The 18,069-nt window shown below is 41.7% G+C and overlaps 1 protein-coding gene and 1 pseudogene across 1 annotated transcript; both read right to left on the bottom strand.

Moving 5' to 3' along the window:
* Positions 1 to 2,311: 2,311 nt before the first annotated feature.
* LOC129352959 (death effector domain-containing protein-like) lies at positions 2,312 to 9,089 on the bottom strand. The gene is given in 7 exon segments (XM_055022171.1): positions 2,312 to 2,831; positions 2,834 to 3,025; positions 4,014 to 4,151; positions 4,245 to 4,349; positions 6,684 to 6,874; positions 6,876 to 7,305; positions 8,801 to 9,089. Coding segments are annotated over 6 exon segments (1,194 nt in total). The 5' UTR covers positions 7,232 to 7,305; positions 8,801 to 9,089; the 3' UTR covers positions 2,312 to 2,619.
* Positions 9,090 to 11,351: 2,262 nt separating this feature from the next.
* LOC129352962 (troponin C, slow skeletal and cardiac muscles-like) lies at positions 11,352 to 14,690 on the bottom strand (annotated as a pseudogene).
* Positions 14,691 to 18,069: the final 3,379 nt, after the last annotated feature.

Here is an 18,069-nt window from a genome sequence, read left to right as displayed (position 1 = left end):
TTTGGACTGTTGAAATCTTGCAAACAGAACCTTCCTGCTGGAGATAGAAGTTCACAAATCAGTAACTAATTTATCTCCTTAGAAATGGAGCTTTAAGCCATCAGTAAATGTTTGTTTACTGCTTTATAAAATATGTTGAATGTCAAGAAGGATCAGTTCCTGTAACAGCAACATGCTTCCTTATGACAGGAAGAAAACATGAGTTTCTGAATTCCAGCATGACCGGATATATAAGGTCCGTTGTCCAAACTGGGATCATCTGTCAGGATTTAACCCAGCAAAGGTAACATTTAGCAGCTCTTCATTTTGTAATGATATTATTTTCTTCAGTCTCTGACGCTCAGGGTGGATTTTTAATGTTTCTCCTCTGATGGCGTCTGGCTTTGCGTTGGTGTTCCTCCTCGGCTCCATCATCGGCCTCTTCACTACATGGTGATTGGTGCTCAATAAAGACCAATGTGGACATGTTGACGGTTTTTAAACAGAAAGCAGAAGATTTGTGTTAAGATGTCGCCCCCTGGTGGCTGACCTAAAGCATCACATCACTAACTCAAAAGGCTTTCAAGGGGAATTAATTATTTGTCTTTTACATTCTTGTCTCCAAGCTGTTTCATTCAGAAGAACAAGAGGAGACAGGATTTGCTTTTCAAATCGCCCAGTTTGATCATTTATCAAACATGTTGATCCAATATTTCCATATATTTTATTACTTAACGCCCGCATGATGCTGCAACCTCAGGGACAATGCTGCATCCCCAGGGATGATGCTGCATCCCCAGGGATGATGCTGCATCCCCAGGGATGATGCTGCATCCCCAGGGATGATGCTGCATCCCCAGGGATGATGCTGCAACCCCAGGGACGATGCTGCATCCCCAGGGACGATGCTGCATCCCCAGGGACGATGCTGCATCCCCAGGGACGCAACCCCAGGGACGATGCTGCATCCCCAGGGATGATGCTGCATCCCCAGGGATGATGCTGCAACCCCAGGGATGATGCTGCAACCCCAGGGATGATGCTGCATCCCCAGGGATGATGCTGCAACCCCAGGGATGATGCTGCATCCCCAGGGATGATGCTGCAACCCCTGGGATGATGCTGCATCCCCAGGGATGATGCTGCATCCCCAGGGATGATGCTGCAACCCCTGGGATGATGCTGCATCCCCAGGGATGATGCTGCATCCCCAGGGATGATGCTGCATCCCCAGGGATGATGCTGCATCCCCAGGGATGATGCTGCATCCCCAGGGATGATGCTGCATCCCCGTTTCCTCTCCAAATGTGATGACGGTCATCATGACCGGTCAGTTCCACGTTGGAGTCATCGGACCACACGACACGTCTCCAGAAACAACAATCTTTGTCCCTGAGTTCAGCTGCAGTCCAGTGATTCTGGTTCTGTTTCTGGTTCGCTGAGCGGCTGTCAGTCAGAGGAGCTTCACTGTAGATTACAACCAGGTTCTGCAGGTTTTGGACCAGAACCCGTCTCCTTCCTGAGTGATGGACAGATTCTCTCATTACAGAGGCTTTTAGCAAACAGAAATAATTTCATTTTCCATTTGAACTGAGCTAAAACTAAAGAACTGATTTAACTTCACACTGAGAAAACATGGCTGTTTGTATTTAAACTTCTGTATCAGCAGAACTGAAAAAATTTGAAATATAAATTTACACTTCAATTTATTTAAAGGAGATTTTTGCAAGTTAAAGCTATTTTTCAACATAACAGTTAATTTTGTAAATGTCCTCAAATTGAAGTGAAATTTCTCAAAAAAAAATCCCACTGATTAATCAGTACTGACCTGCAACAAGAATGCCAATGCATGCGTCTTAAAATCAGTAAAAAGAGCAGAGGAATGTGAAACAGCTGATTTGTCTTCATTTATTTTAAGTGTAGTTTCAATTTAAAAAAACTGTGTGTAACATGAGTGACAGAGTGAGGGAGGGAGGAGGTACAGGCTGAAAATGTCAGACGTTTTCTAATTAGAAAATAAACGACATCAGTGACAGACTTGGTTTCACCAGGATGACGAGTTCATTCCTACCGTTTCAATCAAAGACACAGCGGCTGAAAATGCACCAGTGTGATCAGTCATGTTCATCGGATCCACAGAGGAACGCATCAGAACGTCGCTCGTGTTTGGAACAATTACGGTTTCACATAACATGTGAGGCCGGCAGCCAGCTGTGCTCAAACTGGAAACCATGAAGAAAACGATAAAAACACAACTTCTAATGATTAACCTGATCATAACGAGCATCTTGCACTGAAGCAACTTCACTTGGAGTCGGGGTGAAAAGTCGTTAAGAAAACAGCCGGAAAGGTCAAACGTACAACGATGAGGAGGAGGCTTAATGCACACGTTATTCCCAACCGGAGCGGAGGCGGCGTTCCTCCGGACGGATGCCACGGTTCCGCTCCGCGTCTCCTCGCATGCGATGCTTACGGCGCCGAGTAGATATCCAGTAAGATTAACTCTTTAGGAATAAATGGGCTTGAGGTTCCTATGATCCTGTCAAGCACACACATCAAAGAATACAACCACATCTCACGCTGTTCTTTAAGCAGGAAGCACAGCGGCTCCGCCCCCCGCCGCCGCCGCTCACAGTCCGTCTAAGACACGGCGTCTCGGTTCCCTACGCGTAGACTCCCTCCGCTCGCCACCAGGTTGCGCAGCAGTTTGCAGCGGCCGGCCAGGTAGTCCTCCTCGTCAACATTGACCAGCAGTTTGATGGCCTCGTGGCCCACGGCCTGCTTTAGGGAATCCGTGATAAAGACGCCTTTCAGCGCCTCCAGCAGCGAGCCGTTGATGTAGTCCCTCCAGAGGCGTCCAGGTAGGTGAGCTCCGAGAACTTGATGTCGCAGATGATGGAGCCCAAGTCTCTGGATTTCAGGATGGTGTTGGCCTGGTTGAAGCGCTCGAACTGCCGCTCCACCGCCTCCTGCTTGTTGGAGAAGATGTTCCCTTGGAGGGCCGACTCGTGCTGGCAGTATTCTGCGCGAACCCGAAGACGAATATCTGAAAAGGAACCGGCGTAGAATCAGAAACGATCCGGTCGTTGCACAGAAATGACAGAGTTTCAGGTTCTCTCCTTCACCAGACTGTCAGTTTGTTATAATTTATCATGAGACTTTGATTTATTGCTTCTTGCAACATGATCAGTACGGAAACCGCCGCCCGTCTTCACCGCTCTACAATCTAACAACTTCAGCCAATAAAGTCTGAGGATCAAAAATATTTTAATTAGGATGAAACAACTGAAGGGAAAATATTAATATTTATTTTAATTGCACTGTTTACCTTTTTAAAACTGTAGTTGGTGTTAATAATGTCTTCCAGGAACACATCATTGCTTCGTCATGTTTTCAAATTTCCTGTCAGCTTTAAACATTTTAAGTGAAAAACACGGAGCTGCTGCTGGACTGACATGTCTGAGGGAAACCCTGCAGTTACTCTGGTCTAAAGCGTTTCTGTGTGCTTTACGGAGGCGCCACATGGGGGCGCTGTGGGACCTCAGAAAGATGAGAAAATAAAGGACTTTTTTTAAATCACAGTTTTTTAAAACATAAAATGTTTAATCCTTATATTTCTTCTCTGTTATTAATTTTTATATAAAGTAAAGAGAAAAATTGGAAAAGTTTATGACAAGAGAACTGTCCAAATGTGGAGAAGCTTTCAGCTGAAACTGGGAATAAAATTACATTTCATGTGTTAATATAAATATGAAATACATATTATATAATATTTGTTCATCACTTCCTGTTGTCTCCCTGTTACAGAGCTGAGCTCAACATAGAAGTCAGATTACATCATTTCTTCTTCTGTGGTGTTGCATCGTACCGCTGATTCAGGACCAGCTGCTCCTGTTTTTATCTTTCTGCTCCTGTTTTTATGTTTCTGTCCCACATGGACAAACTTTCCTTCTCACTAACATCAGAGATCATTTCAGCGTTTCATTCTCACTCGTAACGTTTCTAACGCCTCTTGAAATCATTTTCATTCTCACCACAGGTTTGCTTTTCCTTGCAGTCAGCAGATGAATTACTCCTCTTGCGCTTGCGGTGCGGCGCCGGAGGGCTCGGCTTGGTTCTGGGAGAGCCCACATGTGATCCTGACGGGGAGCAGCATATGAACGGCTGTGAACCTATGAAGTAGAATCATGTTTAAAACCGTTAGGAAACCATCTGAGCAGAAGTTAAAGGTCTGCTGTAAACATGGCGGGTGGGATGTTTCCCACCTGTTCGTCTGTGGGCTGCAGCGTCTTTACACTGCTCTGATCCTCTGGGTGAAATGTATCGCACAGACGTTTCCTCCAGGTACTTGTCAACAGGATCTGGGCACACTGGAAGCAACTTGGTTAGCAGCTGATTTCTAATGCAAACCTCCAAACTAACAGGCCGAAGAACCCAAATGCACCAGCGATCAGTGAATGCTGCAGATTTTACAATTCAATTTTAAGTCAGTATGATGAAAAATGTTCTTAAAGAGACAGTCCCTAGATGGCAGCAGTGTTCAGATTAATCCATAGGCTGCCTGTTCGTCCCAGAAGAGGAGAAGTGACCGACACACTGATGTACAGAGACACAGAGGAGGACAGATGGGACAGACAGTCAAAAGTAATATTATGACTTTATTTTTGTCATTTAAAGAGCAAACTGTTAGTCTGGCCAAAATAGACCAGGAAATGTGAAAACCTACATAATCCTGGAGTTTAGTGATTGCTAAGTCTGCAACGGTTCCTCGAATGATTCAAAGTGACGTTAAATTAAGTTTTATCATTTTATTTAGCGCACCGTGTTCTACCGGGGTCATTACTGCAGCGCTTCACTTCCGCCTCTGAGTTGTTGCTACGCGCTAGCAGCAAGGCGGTGGCGTTTCCGGTGTTTTATGGCACAAATAAGCATCATTATGCTGGGAGTCCGACAGCTTTTGTCATGTTGTTATATTTCAGAGGAGAGAGAAAACGAGAGAGAGATCCAATTAATTTCTGGGTTTCAAAGGTAAAAAATTTGCAATAAAACTCAGAAGAAATTTTTAAAAAAGTCAGAAATTTCACCAAAAAGCCTAAAAACATCTTCTGTTGGGCAACCAGAAAAAAACTCCATTTTAACTCCATTCAAGCCAAAGTGGAATAAAACCAAACCTTTGTGATTCTGCAGAACCCTTCCTGCAGCATTTTAGATCACCTGGCCCTTTAAGAAGTTTCAGTTTTGCAGACACCACACAGATGAATGTTTTATTCAGGAACAAGATGTTCAGAACTCTGGCATTGATGTGCAAGCGAAGCGATGGGGCCCCATGGACGTTCCTAATGTGCATCCTGGATAAAAATAACTCTGAGATTCCACACAGAGGTACGGACTGCAAAGGAGAAACGACGGGCCGCAGAAGTTTGTTCCCAAGGTGCGTCTTCTCTCAATTTATTCAAACTTTCATAGGTTTATAAAGTGCTTTTAATCAATTCAGTCGAATAGATTCTCAGTGCAAAAATACAGCTAAATATCAGCACAGCAGCAAAATCATATTTTTGGAAAATTCTGTATTCAGGCTTAAAGTCACAGTTCGGAGTTTTCAGGAGATAAAATATATTGTCATTTTTAACTTCAGTCGGCAGTAAAACAGAAAATAATTTTACATTTCTGACATTAATTTGATTTAATTTTATTCTACAACTTAAAATATTGAATTAATTGAACTAACTGGTTTAATTGTTTTCCATGAATAAAACACAGGCAGAGCCAACAAATGGAAAGGTACAACAATACAAGCACTTGAAACCGGTGCATGTTTGAGTCACTCAGAGTAGTTTTGATATGTTGGTTGTACCCGAATGCATCAGCGGAGGATGCGCGGAGTTTGGGCTGACCGGAGGCTCCGGGTCGCTGGATTTGGACTTTAGATGATTTTCCTCAGTGCTGACAAAGAAATCAGAAAAAGTATTTTCCCATCTAATAAGTTTCACTGCAGGCTGAATGATTAAAACGTTTTCTAAATGGTTCCATCAGAACAACCAGCCTGCTACTCCATCAGATCTTTTCTTCTCCTCCTCTGTATAAATCAGCACATTATCGCCCCTGTGAGGCTGAAGTGAAAACTGCATCTCTAGTTCAGTTGGACTAAAAATATCATGAGTATGTGTTCATGTTTGTCCATGAGGGCCAAGCAGAGCACGGCGACCTTTGGATGACCCAGAGGCAAATGTTTGACCCGCTTCCTGTTGGGTTCATAAGAGCAGGGAAAAAGTTTATCGACATGAATTACTGGATTCATCAGGAAAACTTGGACCAGTTTGGTACTGGAGTAAGTTGGCTGCAGAACCTAAGTGGATCTGAACTGATTTTGATTGATCCGTTTCATTTCTTTCAGAGTTTTTATGAGAATCAAAGTTTCTCTTCAGAGTATAAAACACTTTTATTCCTCTGATTTACCAGCAGGTTACAGTTTACGTGTGAAAGCTGTGTTTACACTCATAATGTGTGTAAATCTTTTCCTATATTCTGCAAAATTGTTTTTTCTTTTGAAAAAAAAAAAAAAACTGACGTATCTTTTATTAAAATATGTCAGTTTTTTTCCAATATGCCGTGTTTCTAGGGAGCAAATGTATTTTTATAATTCAAGTTGTGCAGTTCTATGGTTGATGGAAACGCAGCTGCTGTTGAACAGAAACCGAACTCACCAGTCTGCCGCTTCCTGAGGGTGACGTAAGGCAGGAGGTCGTGGCGGGTGATTATCCTCAGAAGCTGGAGAACGTGTCGAAAGTTTGTCTCGTCACACCGGCCCTGGCGTTCCAACGCCAGCAGGAAGTCTCTGCTGCCGCTCCTGATGCCACCGCGCTCGTACTCGTCGATCACGTCGACAAACAGGAAGCAGCACCCTGACGTCCCTGTGAGTTAGCTGGGCTCCGACTATGTCAAACATGCGATGGAGGGAGTACAGCCCATGGGAGTTGTCTACGGCCTCCTCAGGCCACGGCTCGAAGCCCCCGTCTCGTCTGGATGAGCCGGAGTTTGTGGAGCGAGCAGAAATGTTTCTGTTGGCCGTCTGGTCGCTGGTCGCCGCCACACTGCGGCAGCCCCGCCTGCCGAGCAACGCTCGGTGCTCCAGCGGCCCACTGTTCGCCCGGCTCTGACTGAAGTCCACCCGCAGCTGGGAGTGAGCCGAGGAGTTCGGGGCCAGGTGAGCGGGAATACCGGCATTCGGGATTGGTTGTTGTTGTGATGTCATATCCAAGGTCGATAGAGACGAGAGACGTTAGGATCCCACCAACTTCCACGCGTTCCTCTGCTCCAACAGACGAGCTGATGAGAGACAAAAGCACAAAGCAGGAAGAGTAAAACTACTTTTCATCAGGATTAGCAGCTCCAAAGCTACAAACCACCTCTTCATTCTGTTTCCATACTTTACTGAAATACCTTTTTTAGCACAATTGTTCTTACTATTAATTAAATTATTAGTCGCAACAGATCAATTAATAGTAGAACTGGACAAAATTACTGAAAAACTTGAAAGTGGTAAAACAAAACGTGATGTTTTGTGTCCAGAATACGTTACATATTCAGTTAATCTCAATCTTCAAAAAATAAAAAACACATTGTAAGAGGAAAACAGACTTGACTGTATTTATATTGGTCACATTTTTTAAACTCTTCCCACAGCCGCTGTATGCACCAGACTATTTCAATACCAAGTAAAGCTGTTTTATAATGAATTGAGTAGGAATATATTTTACCGGGGTCAACCCAACACCATTGGAAGGTGTTGGTTTTTTCCACACATACTGCACAATTTTGTTCTTTTGATTACCTTCCTCAGTTGCAAAATCCACAATAATCTAATTTTAATCACTGTGCACAACATATCAACCAATGTTGGATGTTTTATAACTATTGCTGGGACTCCATTAAAATTAAAGCTAGTTAATGTCAGAGTCTGTAATTAATTGTATTTTAATAATTTCCAGCATTCCTTTAGATAATCTTTAAAGTACAAATTAAGCCCAGTGTGCTGAGAGAAAGCCACACTTTGAAAGCCACTGGATGTTGCTTGTGCGTCTGATTTATGGGTCTACCAGAAATGAACAAAAACAAAGTCCGGCGGGAACCAATGTTTATTTCCATCTGGTTGCGGTTTGTATTTCAACATAAGGAGAACGTGTCGATGAATGCAGAGCAGGACTGGAACAGTGATGTCAGTGATGTTGTCATGTTTTCACTGTGTGCCAAGAAGTTATCAGATAACAGCTATCACAGTTATATCACCACATTCCTAAACTAATCAGTATTATCTATTCTATGTTTTCCAATTATCTCTATTGTAAAATCAATTGTTCTTATCTTTATGTTTCACCTTCGCGTGAATCTATCTGCATGCTCCCACTTTCCTTTGACTCACAGCTGCTGGTACACATGAATTTTCCCATTGTAGGACAATAAAGAACATTTCTATTGTTTTATTTTCTAAAAATATAAAAACAGCTGCCAGGGTGAAGCTAAATGTTGCAACATGCATTTCTTCCGTAGGGAAATAAAACCCGATGTCAGGTCAAACAGATTTAGATGATAATCGATATCAATGTACATTAGTGGTCATTTAACTTAATATGTCTGGATAAAGGTATATTTAGCTGTGATCAACCTCTGAGCTGAACACATGTGATGGGCTGTGGCTGTTTATTGACGCTGCTAACGACAACATTTCATTCTGTTAGCTGACAGATCAAAACTAACTCCAGACAGTAAAACGCATCATCCACACGCAAACGTCTCCTGGCCGCAGGTGACAGTTTTACTTTACCTCGAGTGTTTTGGGATGATCTGGATGAGCCTTAGACAGCAGGAGCCCGCGGTGGATAAACAACATGAAGCTAGCTGCTCCTGAGCTGTTAGCAGCTTAGCTTCTCCTCCAGTAAAACCCGTCAGCTCCGCTCTGCGGCTGCGCTGCAGTTCACTGGAACCGGCCGAACCATCGCTTAAACGCGGACTGAGGGCCAAACAGCGTCCCGCAGAACACGACAGAAGGGCAATGCGGTTGTTTTGGCCCGGCTGTCGACATCACAGGTACATTAAGCTAAAGAATTTTCGGTGTTGAGGTAAAATGAAGAACTTCCGGCTCGCGCTGCGGTTGACTTCCGGGTTTCAGATTCAGGGTTTTTTTTCTAAACAGCTTATCAAATTTGACACAAACAAAAAATATTAAATAGATGAACGCAATTGTTCGATATTTAATTTAAAAATTCTTAACCGTAGTTTTTTAATTTCTTTAAAATTATCTTACAGTTTTCTTGTTTTTGTATTTTTGACACATTTTTTTAGGATGATAAAAATGTTCTATCAGACAAATAATGCAATTTTAAAATAATGATTTAATTTATTAATAAAAAAAAGCTTTCCAAACCAAGCTGGTCCTATATCAGCTTAATTAATCATAAATTGACTCTGGATGACCGTGGTTTCTGGAAAGTTGAGTTAATTTCACTGAATGTTGCTATTAGATGTAGAATCAAGAAATCACTTCAACAGAAAGAGCCTGAAACACGCCAAAAAGCTACAAATCACCACCCCAGTCAGAGGAAGATGAGGAATGGAGGAGAAGCAATGTAATATATAAAGATATTCCTAAAGCTTTGGGATTCAAATGGACACATTCACTACCTGGGATGGTAGTGAATCATCTCAGCAGGGGTCAACCAACCCAAATTACTTCAATAACTCATCAATGATTCATCCAGGTCACAGAGGAACCCAGTGCAGCTGAAACCCTATAGGCCTCCCAATCTTCAGTTAAGGTCATTGTTCATGAATTAAATACTATCTACTAAGACATTTTATCAAAGAAACTCTTAAAAATCTCCACAACTTTTGAGGGTGAAAATTTTCTGGACTTATGACACAAAACTGAAATTTCAGAACAATTTCCATCCTATTACATTTGGTGCAAAACTAACACAGCGCCTCAAAGAGAACACAACAAATAGGTAAACATGAACAAAGTCAGAAGTTAAATCTGACTGATGTGCTTTCCTTTGCCTCAACTCCTCTAAATACCAGGTCAGTTCAAATAGAAACCTGATGGCCTCTGTCAATAAACTGAAAACAAGTTTTCATTTTCCAATAGGTTCATGACTCCTATTGGAGTCACATTAACCCTCACAGCAATGGCTCACCAGACCCAAAGTCAGTCTTTCTCTATTGGCCGCTGGACCTGAGCCATGTAGAAACCTTTGGGCAGAGCTGACAAAGGTTTCTACACCAGGCCCATTCTCCAGCTGGTCCTGAAGAAGATCAGGACTGTCTAGTGGCGTCCAAAGTCAGGCCTCAAGGGCCGGTGACCTACGTATTCCAGATGTCATCCTAGGTCAACAGACCTGCACCAAATGATTAGCTCGTTCCCAGACCTGTGGAGAATTTTAAGACATGTTGGTTTGGTAATTTAGCTGTTGAAATCAGCTGTGTCGGGATAAGCACTTCCAAACTTTCACTGGCCCTGAAGAACTGGATTCCTCTGATCTAGAGAGAATGGTCAACGATCCCTCCATTCGCTCCATCTCTATGAAATGATGTGGGAGGAGACTAACTGCAGTTCTGTTGGTAAAATGGGTTTTCTACAGTCTGTTAGCAGCTGGATGAATATAAGTGTGTGTGGAGATCTTGTTTAAATATTTAACATTCTTCATTAGCGGTGCTAATAACTGTGGGAGATGTTTTATCTCAGTATCATGTCTAAATGTGGAACATCGTTTTGCCGGAAACTTAATCAGTTCTACATATTTGATCACGTTAATGACCATACCTGTCAGTTGGTCCTTGTTGGTTCTCACCTTCTCTGTCTTGGACAAATGATTTTCTAGATGTCTCAAACGATCAGCATTACCTTTTTTCTATGTTTATCTTTGTACTTCCTGTAGATTCTCAATCTGTCCTCGGTCTTATGCCTGGACAGAAGTCTCTTCTTTGCTGACCTTCTTGACATGAAGCAGCTGTCTGGACGTCTCCATCTCACTGCCATCCAGATTCATTTATATCAACTTCTGCAGCTGCTGTGAAAGCTCCTTGGGGGGAGGAGAGACGTCATCTCAACAGGACGGCTCTGGAGCTTGCTGGACTGTTTTGGACTTTATAAACTGAACCTCTTCTCTTGAATCTAGATTATCACTTTGTTATTATATTTATTTAGATATTTCATTATTTTACACACCTGGTTTAAATGAATAGGTTATGGGAAGGAAACCTTTTGTAAGGCCCTTCATAATAATTGGGATTAGACTCATTACCTCGATTCTGCCAAGCCTGAAAAAACCTACTGTCGTGTTATTTTTGACATTATATTAATATAATAAACCAAGCAATTATAGCAATGATTTTATTGAAAAGTCTTTTCATATGCACTTGTTTTCATACTGCTGTCAGAAGACAATGTTTGTAAAGAAAAAGTGTAAACATGTCTTCAGGAATGGACTTTGATGACGTTGCAACTTGAAGTGAAGCGTTGTGAAGGAAAATGCCACCAGAGCATTTTACTCAACGCCTTTCATGAACTCCAGGAACTCTGCCAAAGACAAAAACACACAATCTGTTCATATTTTATCAGCCATAAATATATGCCAGTTTATGCAACGCTCTTCGAGAATACAACTCTCCAAGAAAAGCTACAGTCTGCAAATATCTGAGATCCCCTCTAAGATGTATAACTTTCTGTTTTATCACTTAATGAACCAATTAAACCTTAATATCCATTAATACACACATTGGAAACCGTCTTAGCTCTAACCCAGATGCTAACATCAACTGTCTTCAGCCAATCAGCACCAAGGGAACTAAATGTCTTTCCTGGATCACGTCTTTGCAAACTCCAGCATGTCAACTAGTACTGCACTCAGGAATTTCTGTCCTTTGAATATTTAAATTATGTGCTATGAAAGAATTCTGCAAATATTTTGAGATGCACAGAAAAATCTATGAATAGGAAAAGGTCCAATCAGAAATGCTTTCCATCCCAATGAGACCTGTTGCTTTGAGTGACACAGACTTACATTAAATACAGTTCAGTTATCATTAATTTTCTTTTTCATTACTTAAGAGTTGAGGAAAAAAAGCTCAATACCATCATAATCAATCTTCCCGTCATTGTTTTTGTCTCCGTCTTTCATCAGCTCCTCGATGTCGTCTTCTGTGATGGGTTCTCCGGTGGACTCCAGCATGCTCTTCAGCTCTTCTAAGTCAATGTAGCCGTCCCCGTTCCTTCACAAGAGGCAAAACTCTGCTTTAAAGTCCATTCAAGGACGAGTCGACCTTCCAATCTGTATGACCAAGTCAGTGTTTCTTTGCCTCTACCTCTTGGAGAGAATGACCATTTAAATAAAACCTACTTGTCAAACATGCGGAAAAGTTCAGCCAACTCCTCTTCTGATTTCCCTTTGCTCTCCTTTCATGCATCGCACCATCATAACCAAGAACTCATCAAAGTCTACCGTGCCGCTCCCTGTGAACACAATGTTATAAAACTACTTACATCTTGGTAGTGTCCCTAAGCATTTCTACTTTTAAATCATCCAATAAGACAGAAGAGGAGTTTCTACTTAAAGTGAGGTCAAAGGACAGGCAACAAAATGTTGACCCACCATCCTCATCCACCTCATCGATCATCTCCTGTAACTCTTCAGGAGTTGGATTCTGTCCCAGCATCCTCATCACCTTCCCCAGCTCTTTTGTGCTGATGCAGCCATCTTCAGCATCCTGAATGAAGATGTCAAAGGCAGCCTTGAATTCTAGAAGAAGCACAGCATTAAATGTTTAAATACCAGGAAGTTTCTGATGAGACATGGGAACAAGAAGTGGGAAGAGAAATAAAGGAAAGAAATGCATTGACAACGACAAATTCACTGCAAACAAATTGCAAACCATGTAGGACTGACCTTTCAAATGTTTTTACAAAGAAAAAGCTTCAAAATAGAGAAAGGGTTAAATGTGTGAAACATTTGTTGTCATTAAAGAACAGTAAATCTTGTCTCTGTGGTCCAAATGGATTTATCTCTCCACCAACTTGCACCAATCCAAGACTGGGTCAGAGAGGCTCCAGATTTAGGAGAAAATCCCTGATAAACCCAGAGATGCTAACCAGCTCCGGGTTTACATTATATTAATGTTACATATAATTAATGTTCCCAGACCAGACGGGTCCAGGTCCTTCTAGAGGGATTTGACCAGTTGGACATTCAGGTATATTTATCAAATGTGCTAATAGTGGAGCTAATTTTTTGTTAGCATTTTAGCATCTTGCTATCCTTTGCAATGCATTTTTTCATTTAGGTTCCCCTAAATTAATTTTCCAGGTAAATTCTGAAGTGCCAATTTTCTTGACTTTTGCAAATGATCAGTTGAATAAAGTATCAACATGATTGAATTTAGTGCTTCACCATTAGCTTCTGCTCAGAACCATGTTGGTATAGCTCGTTAGCATTAGCTCGTTAGCATTAGTGGACTAATGTTTACGATTAGTGCTTTAGGGTTAGCACAGCTAACATTTTAGCTGCCATTGCTCACCACTGGTTGGCCCTAAAATAATATTTGTACAAATTTCCTAACTCCAAGTGAAAGCAGAGCACAAACCTGGATATTGAAATGCTACAGGGGGCGCTAATATCTAATGTACTTTTTCACCTTAATGACGCAGAGCTCTGAAGAGCCGACAGATCAGCACAAAGTTCCAGGTTTTCTGCTGAGTCTGGTTAAAGTCAGACGGATGGCGCCAATTAAAACACAGGCTTCCTGCCCTGAGTGGGCGGGGCCAAAATGTTGGCTCTGATGGCGGAGGTGAGGTTCACACCAAACATGGCCGACCTTAGAGCCGACTCTTTACGCGTTCAGATTACTGTCAGAAGACTCAATACATGTGATGCTTTTTAGTCTCTGTGTGTAGAGATATTATTAGTATCAAACACATTAATACAGACAAACATCACAATCAATAAAATCTGTATTTTAAGTGGGTTTTATTCTAGCAGTTGCAGTTTCCTCACCATTTTTCTGCTCCTCTGTCAGATTCTCTACCTGCAGATGAAAAACAGTTATTGTCCTTCGGTGTGACGGTTCATCACACCTCGGTGGTGAAGCAGGACCTCAGTTCTCCTGGTGACAATATTCTCAGTTTAGCTGCACTGTAAGGCGACACGCTGCTTCAGCCGCTGCTATTCTTGTGAGGTTTGTGGAGCTTAAGAGGCGATCTGTTCCTCACCAGCTGTTCATTGTTCTGATGTCAGTCAGAAACCAGAAACAGGCCTCTATCCGCTCTGGAGACGTCTATTTCTGGTTGCGTTCGCAATAAAATGTAGATTTTGAGCAGCTAGAAAATGGTTGATGCAGTAAAAAAACGTCATTGATTGAGATGTTTGACCTTAGCGTAGCTGATTGGAAGCAGGTTTAATTGTAACGACTAATTTCAGATTGATTGGAGTTTCCAACAAAACTCTGAATGAACATTGACTGAAACATAACTGTTTCCCCCATGAAGGAGATCAAATCAGCAGATCAGACCACCAATCATCAGAACTCACCGCTGCTTTATAGACGTCATCCATGACTGCTGGTCGGTTCTGGACTCGGCCACACCGCTGCCTTCAGAACCAGGACAAGCTCTGGCAGGAATATGTTGCTCTGTCTGCTATGTTGGCTCATATGGCATCTAAAAAAGGTTCTGGCCCAACTTTCATTATCCTATGATAGTGGAGGGCGGGAGGAGTGACAATGAAGAAGAGAGGCCATCTATAAATGGAAAATAACAGAAGAAACCTAAAAATAGATAAACACTGTGAGCATGCAGCCTTATGGTGGATGTGTTACATTATTCTGAAATATGAAATTATGATTTTTACAGGAAAGAGACGCACTGAAGCAAAAAGCCGTACAAATGAGTTCTGAATCAATGGGTCAATCCACGGGATGAAAGCAAAGTTAAATGTAGTTTGTGGCAAAGTGCGACTGGATGAACTCTTACAGTACAGTCAGCAAGAAGGCGTCAACCAAACAGAGAAACATCAGGCAAAGTGACAAGAACAAGAGACAGAAAATGAACAATCTTTGCACATCCTGACTGTGAAGTACGGGAGTGGCAGCATCATGCTGTGGAGGAACTGGTAATGAAATAATATCATGTGGAAATATTGGAGCAACATGCACAGGCATCAGCAGGGCGGTAAAGATGGACGATGTTTGGTTCTGATCTGTGGGTAGATCTGACCCAGTCCTGACCCAAGAATGGACCAGAACTCCACCAAACTACAGTGAAAATCTGACCCGAGTCAACCAGGTCAACGGAAACGCCACCAAATACTGAGGGAACATAAACGTTGCTTTTGAAGTCATAAATAAATAAATCTGAACAATTATTTCTCTCATTGTTGTGGAATTTGTAAAACAAAGTGTGTCTGATTTAACTTCACACTGTTGTCATACTGTGTTTGCCTGGGTTTACAGACTGCTGATACTATTAAAATGGTCACTGTAATTTTACACTTACAGTAATGAAAATTATGACTGATTCTTAAATTAAAACACTTTTCATGGCCGTATTTACAGGCTTGTGTGTTGATCACATATAGAAAAAACAATAGTTACACAGTCAGGGTTATTTTCAGCAGGTGTCCTTGACAAGAAATAGTTGTCCTTTGAAACGGGGAGGGCGACGGAGAGTTTATGGCAATAAATGTCAGAGACTCGCACTATGCAGAATCAGATGGCAAAGAGCAGCAGCTGCCTGGGCCTCTAAGCTCCAGAGCCAGGATCCGTGAGCGTGAAGAACTGCTTTTTGCTACTTAAAGGATTCCAAATAATTAAAGCTAATCCCATTGATTATGCATGTGTTACTTCCAGGCCAGACTAATTTATTATCAGGATGTCCAAGAAGCTTTTTGCAGAGCTTCCAGCTCATCTAAAATGCCAGTCAAGAGCTCTGATGGCGAGCATTAAGAGAATTCACATCTCCTCACTTTTTACATCTCAAAAGGGTTAAAACTAGACTTTCTACACAACAACTGCCAAACTTACTAGAAGATCTGCTAAAGATACATAAAATGTGTCAAAAATAATTGTTTATTGCTGCTGCAAAATCTGATTCAAACAATAAAAAACGAATCATAGATGGCAGTAAAAACATCAACAAATCCCAAAACTTCTTTGACATTTAATAATGTTTGAACCTGCAGTCAGTCATGTCCACTTTTACTTAATGAAACAAATTCTGATCAGTAAAAGTTATTAAAAATGAAACATGCTTCCTGGTATTAATTTTTTTATAATTACCATCCTCATGTTTCGAAAAAAAAAATCTAAAAGTTGTGGCATGGATTTGCATTATTCTCACATTGAGCCATTTTATAGGACAGTCAAGTAACTATGTTCCCTTCTTTTTGTAAAAATGCTACTCACCAAAATTGAGTTCAAGAAATTTTACTTCGTAATTTAACTGCTTGAAATTGGGCCTCCGTCTCTTTAAAAACTCCTGCTGTTTCCGAAGCTCCGCCTCCAGGAAGTCCTCCCAACATGGCTCCTCTGTTAACCTGTCAGTGTTTTTATCAGCGTAGCTCTGAGCAGTGGCTCCTATAATGAGCTCAGCAATTCCACCAGGTGTTTGCTAATTGCTGCTGGCTAGTCTGAAGGAGCTGAAAGAGGGAGGAGCTACACCTCAAAGGCGGGCCTAGTTCCACCCAGACGTTTTGCAGTTAAATGGTTGCATGGAGTTCAAAGGATGCATGAAAGAATCAAAGCAACACTCCAGGTTTGTTTTTGATGAGGGAATAACATTATGATAACATGATATAAAATTTAAAAAAGAAAAAGGTTAATTTTTCATAATATTGCAGTTTTAGGCCACCTTGAGTTAATTTTCTGTGGAACAGGGTTTCCAACTTCAGTGTCCAGGGGCTTCTGCATGTTTTAGTTCCCATCCTGGTTCAGCACACCTGGACCAGGCCTCTGCAGAACACTGACACACTGAGCCCTGACCCCGCTTCATTTGTTTAATTTCAAGGTGAATGCTGCCACCTGGTGGCCAGTGACTGTTATGGCTGCGCTAAAATAAACCCAAGTCATCTGAAAGAGGATGATTGCAATTCCCTGTGGTTCTGGTGCAGGAGCTGTTTACTGGGCAAAGTGGGAACAAATCTAGATTTAAGGTTTTCAGGAAACTGGTGTTGATTCTGAAAGCATTTTCTTTCATGAGAGTTTTTATTATTGTGGGTTTTATTAGTTCCTGAAGATCTTTAGATGCTGAGATAAAATGATCAAAAATGATCAGACACACACACACACACACACACACACACACACACACACACACACACACACACACACACACACACATGCTCAGACACACACACACACGCATGCTCAGACACACACACACACACACACACACACACACACGCACACACACACACACACACACACACACACACACACACACACACACACACACACACATGCTCAGACACACACACACACACACACACACACGCAGTTCTGGATGTTGCAGATTTTGCAGATGTTGCAGAACAGAATCAGTCATGCTGTCTGACTCACGTTTTCTCCGTTTTGTTTTCTGTTGCAGAGAAACTATCATGTCGTATTAAAAATGAAACAAGACCACAAGCAGAACCAAGTGTGCAAGAAAACATGAGTACTTTAAATAATTCAGGGCAACTAATATAAAAATTAGCTTGTTGCTGAATGAGACACCAAACAGACATGAACAATGAAGGACATGTCATTAAATAAGCAGTTTGCATGAAAAATGTTACAATTTTCAGCAATTATTCATGCAGTCTTTAGAGACCAAAGGTAAAAGCTTCAGATTTATTTGTAATTGTGCATATTGATATTTTCTTTGTTGAGCAGAGCCGCCTCTGGATCCAGAAGCTCTTTTCTTTTTTAACCAGGAAGTAAAACCTCAACAGTGAAAGCAGCAACTGAGAGCAACCAGCTTTGCTGCTGATTCTATGACCCTCAAGTCAGGACAGATTTACATCTGATTGGACCGCTGATGGCGCGTCTGACCTACAATCTGCTGCTTTC

This window comes from Poeciliopsis prolifica, unplaced genomic scaffold (assembly GCF_027474105.1).
Source record: "Poeciliopsis prolifica strain line A6 unplaced genomic scaffold, Auburn_PproV2 SCAFFOLD082, whole genome shotgun sequence".
Taxonomy (NCBI): Eukaryota; Metazoa; Chordata; class Actinopteri; order Cyprinodontiformes; family Poeciliidae; genus Poeciliopsis; species Poeciliopsis prolifica.
The sequence above is the reverse complement of the archived record's forward strand: the minus strand, read 5'-3'. Positions and strand labels throughout refer to the sequence as shown.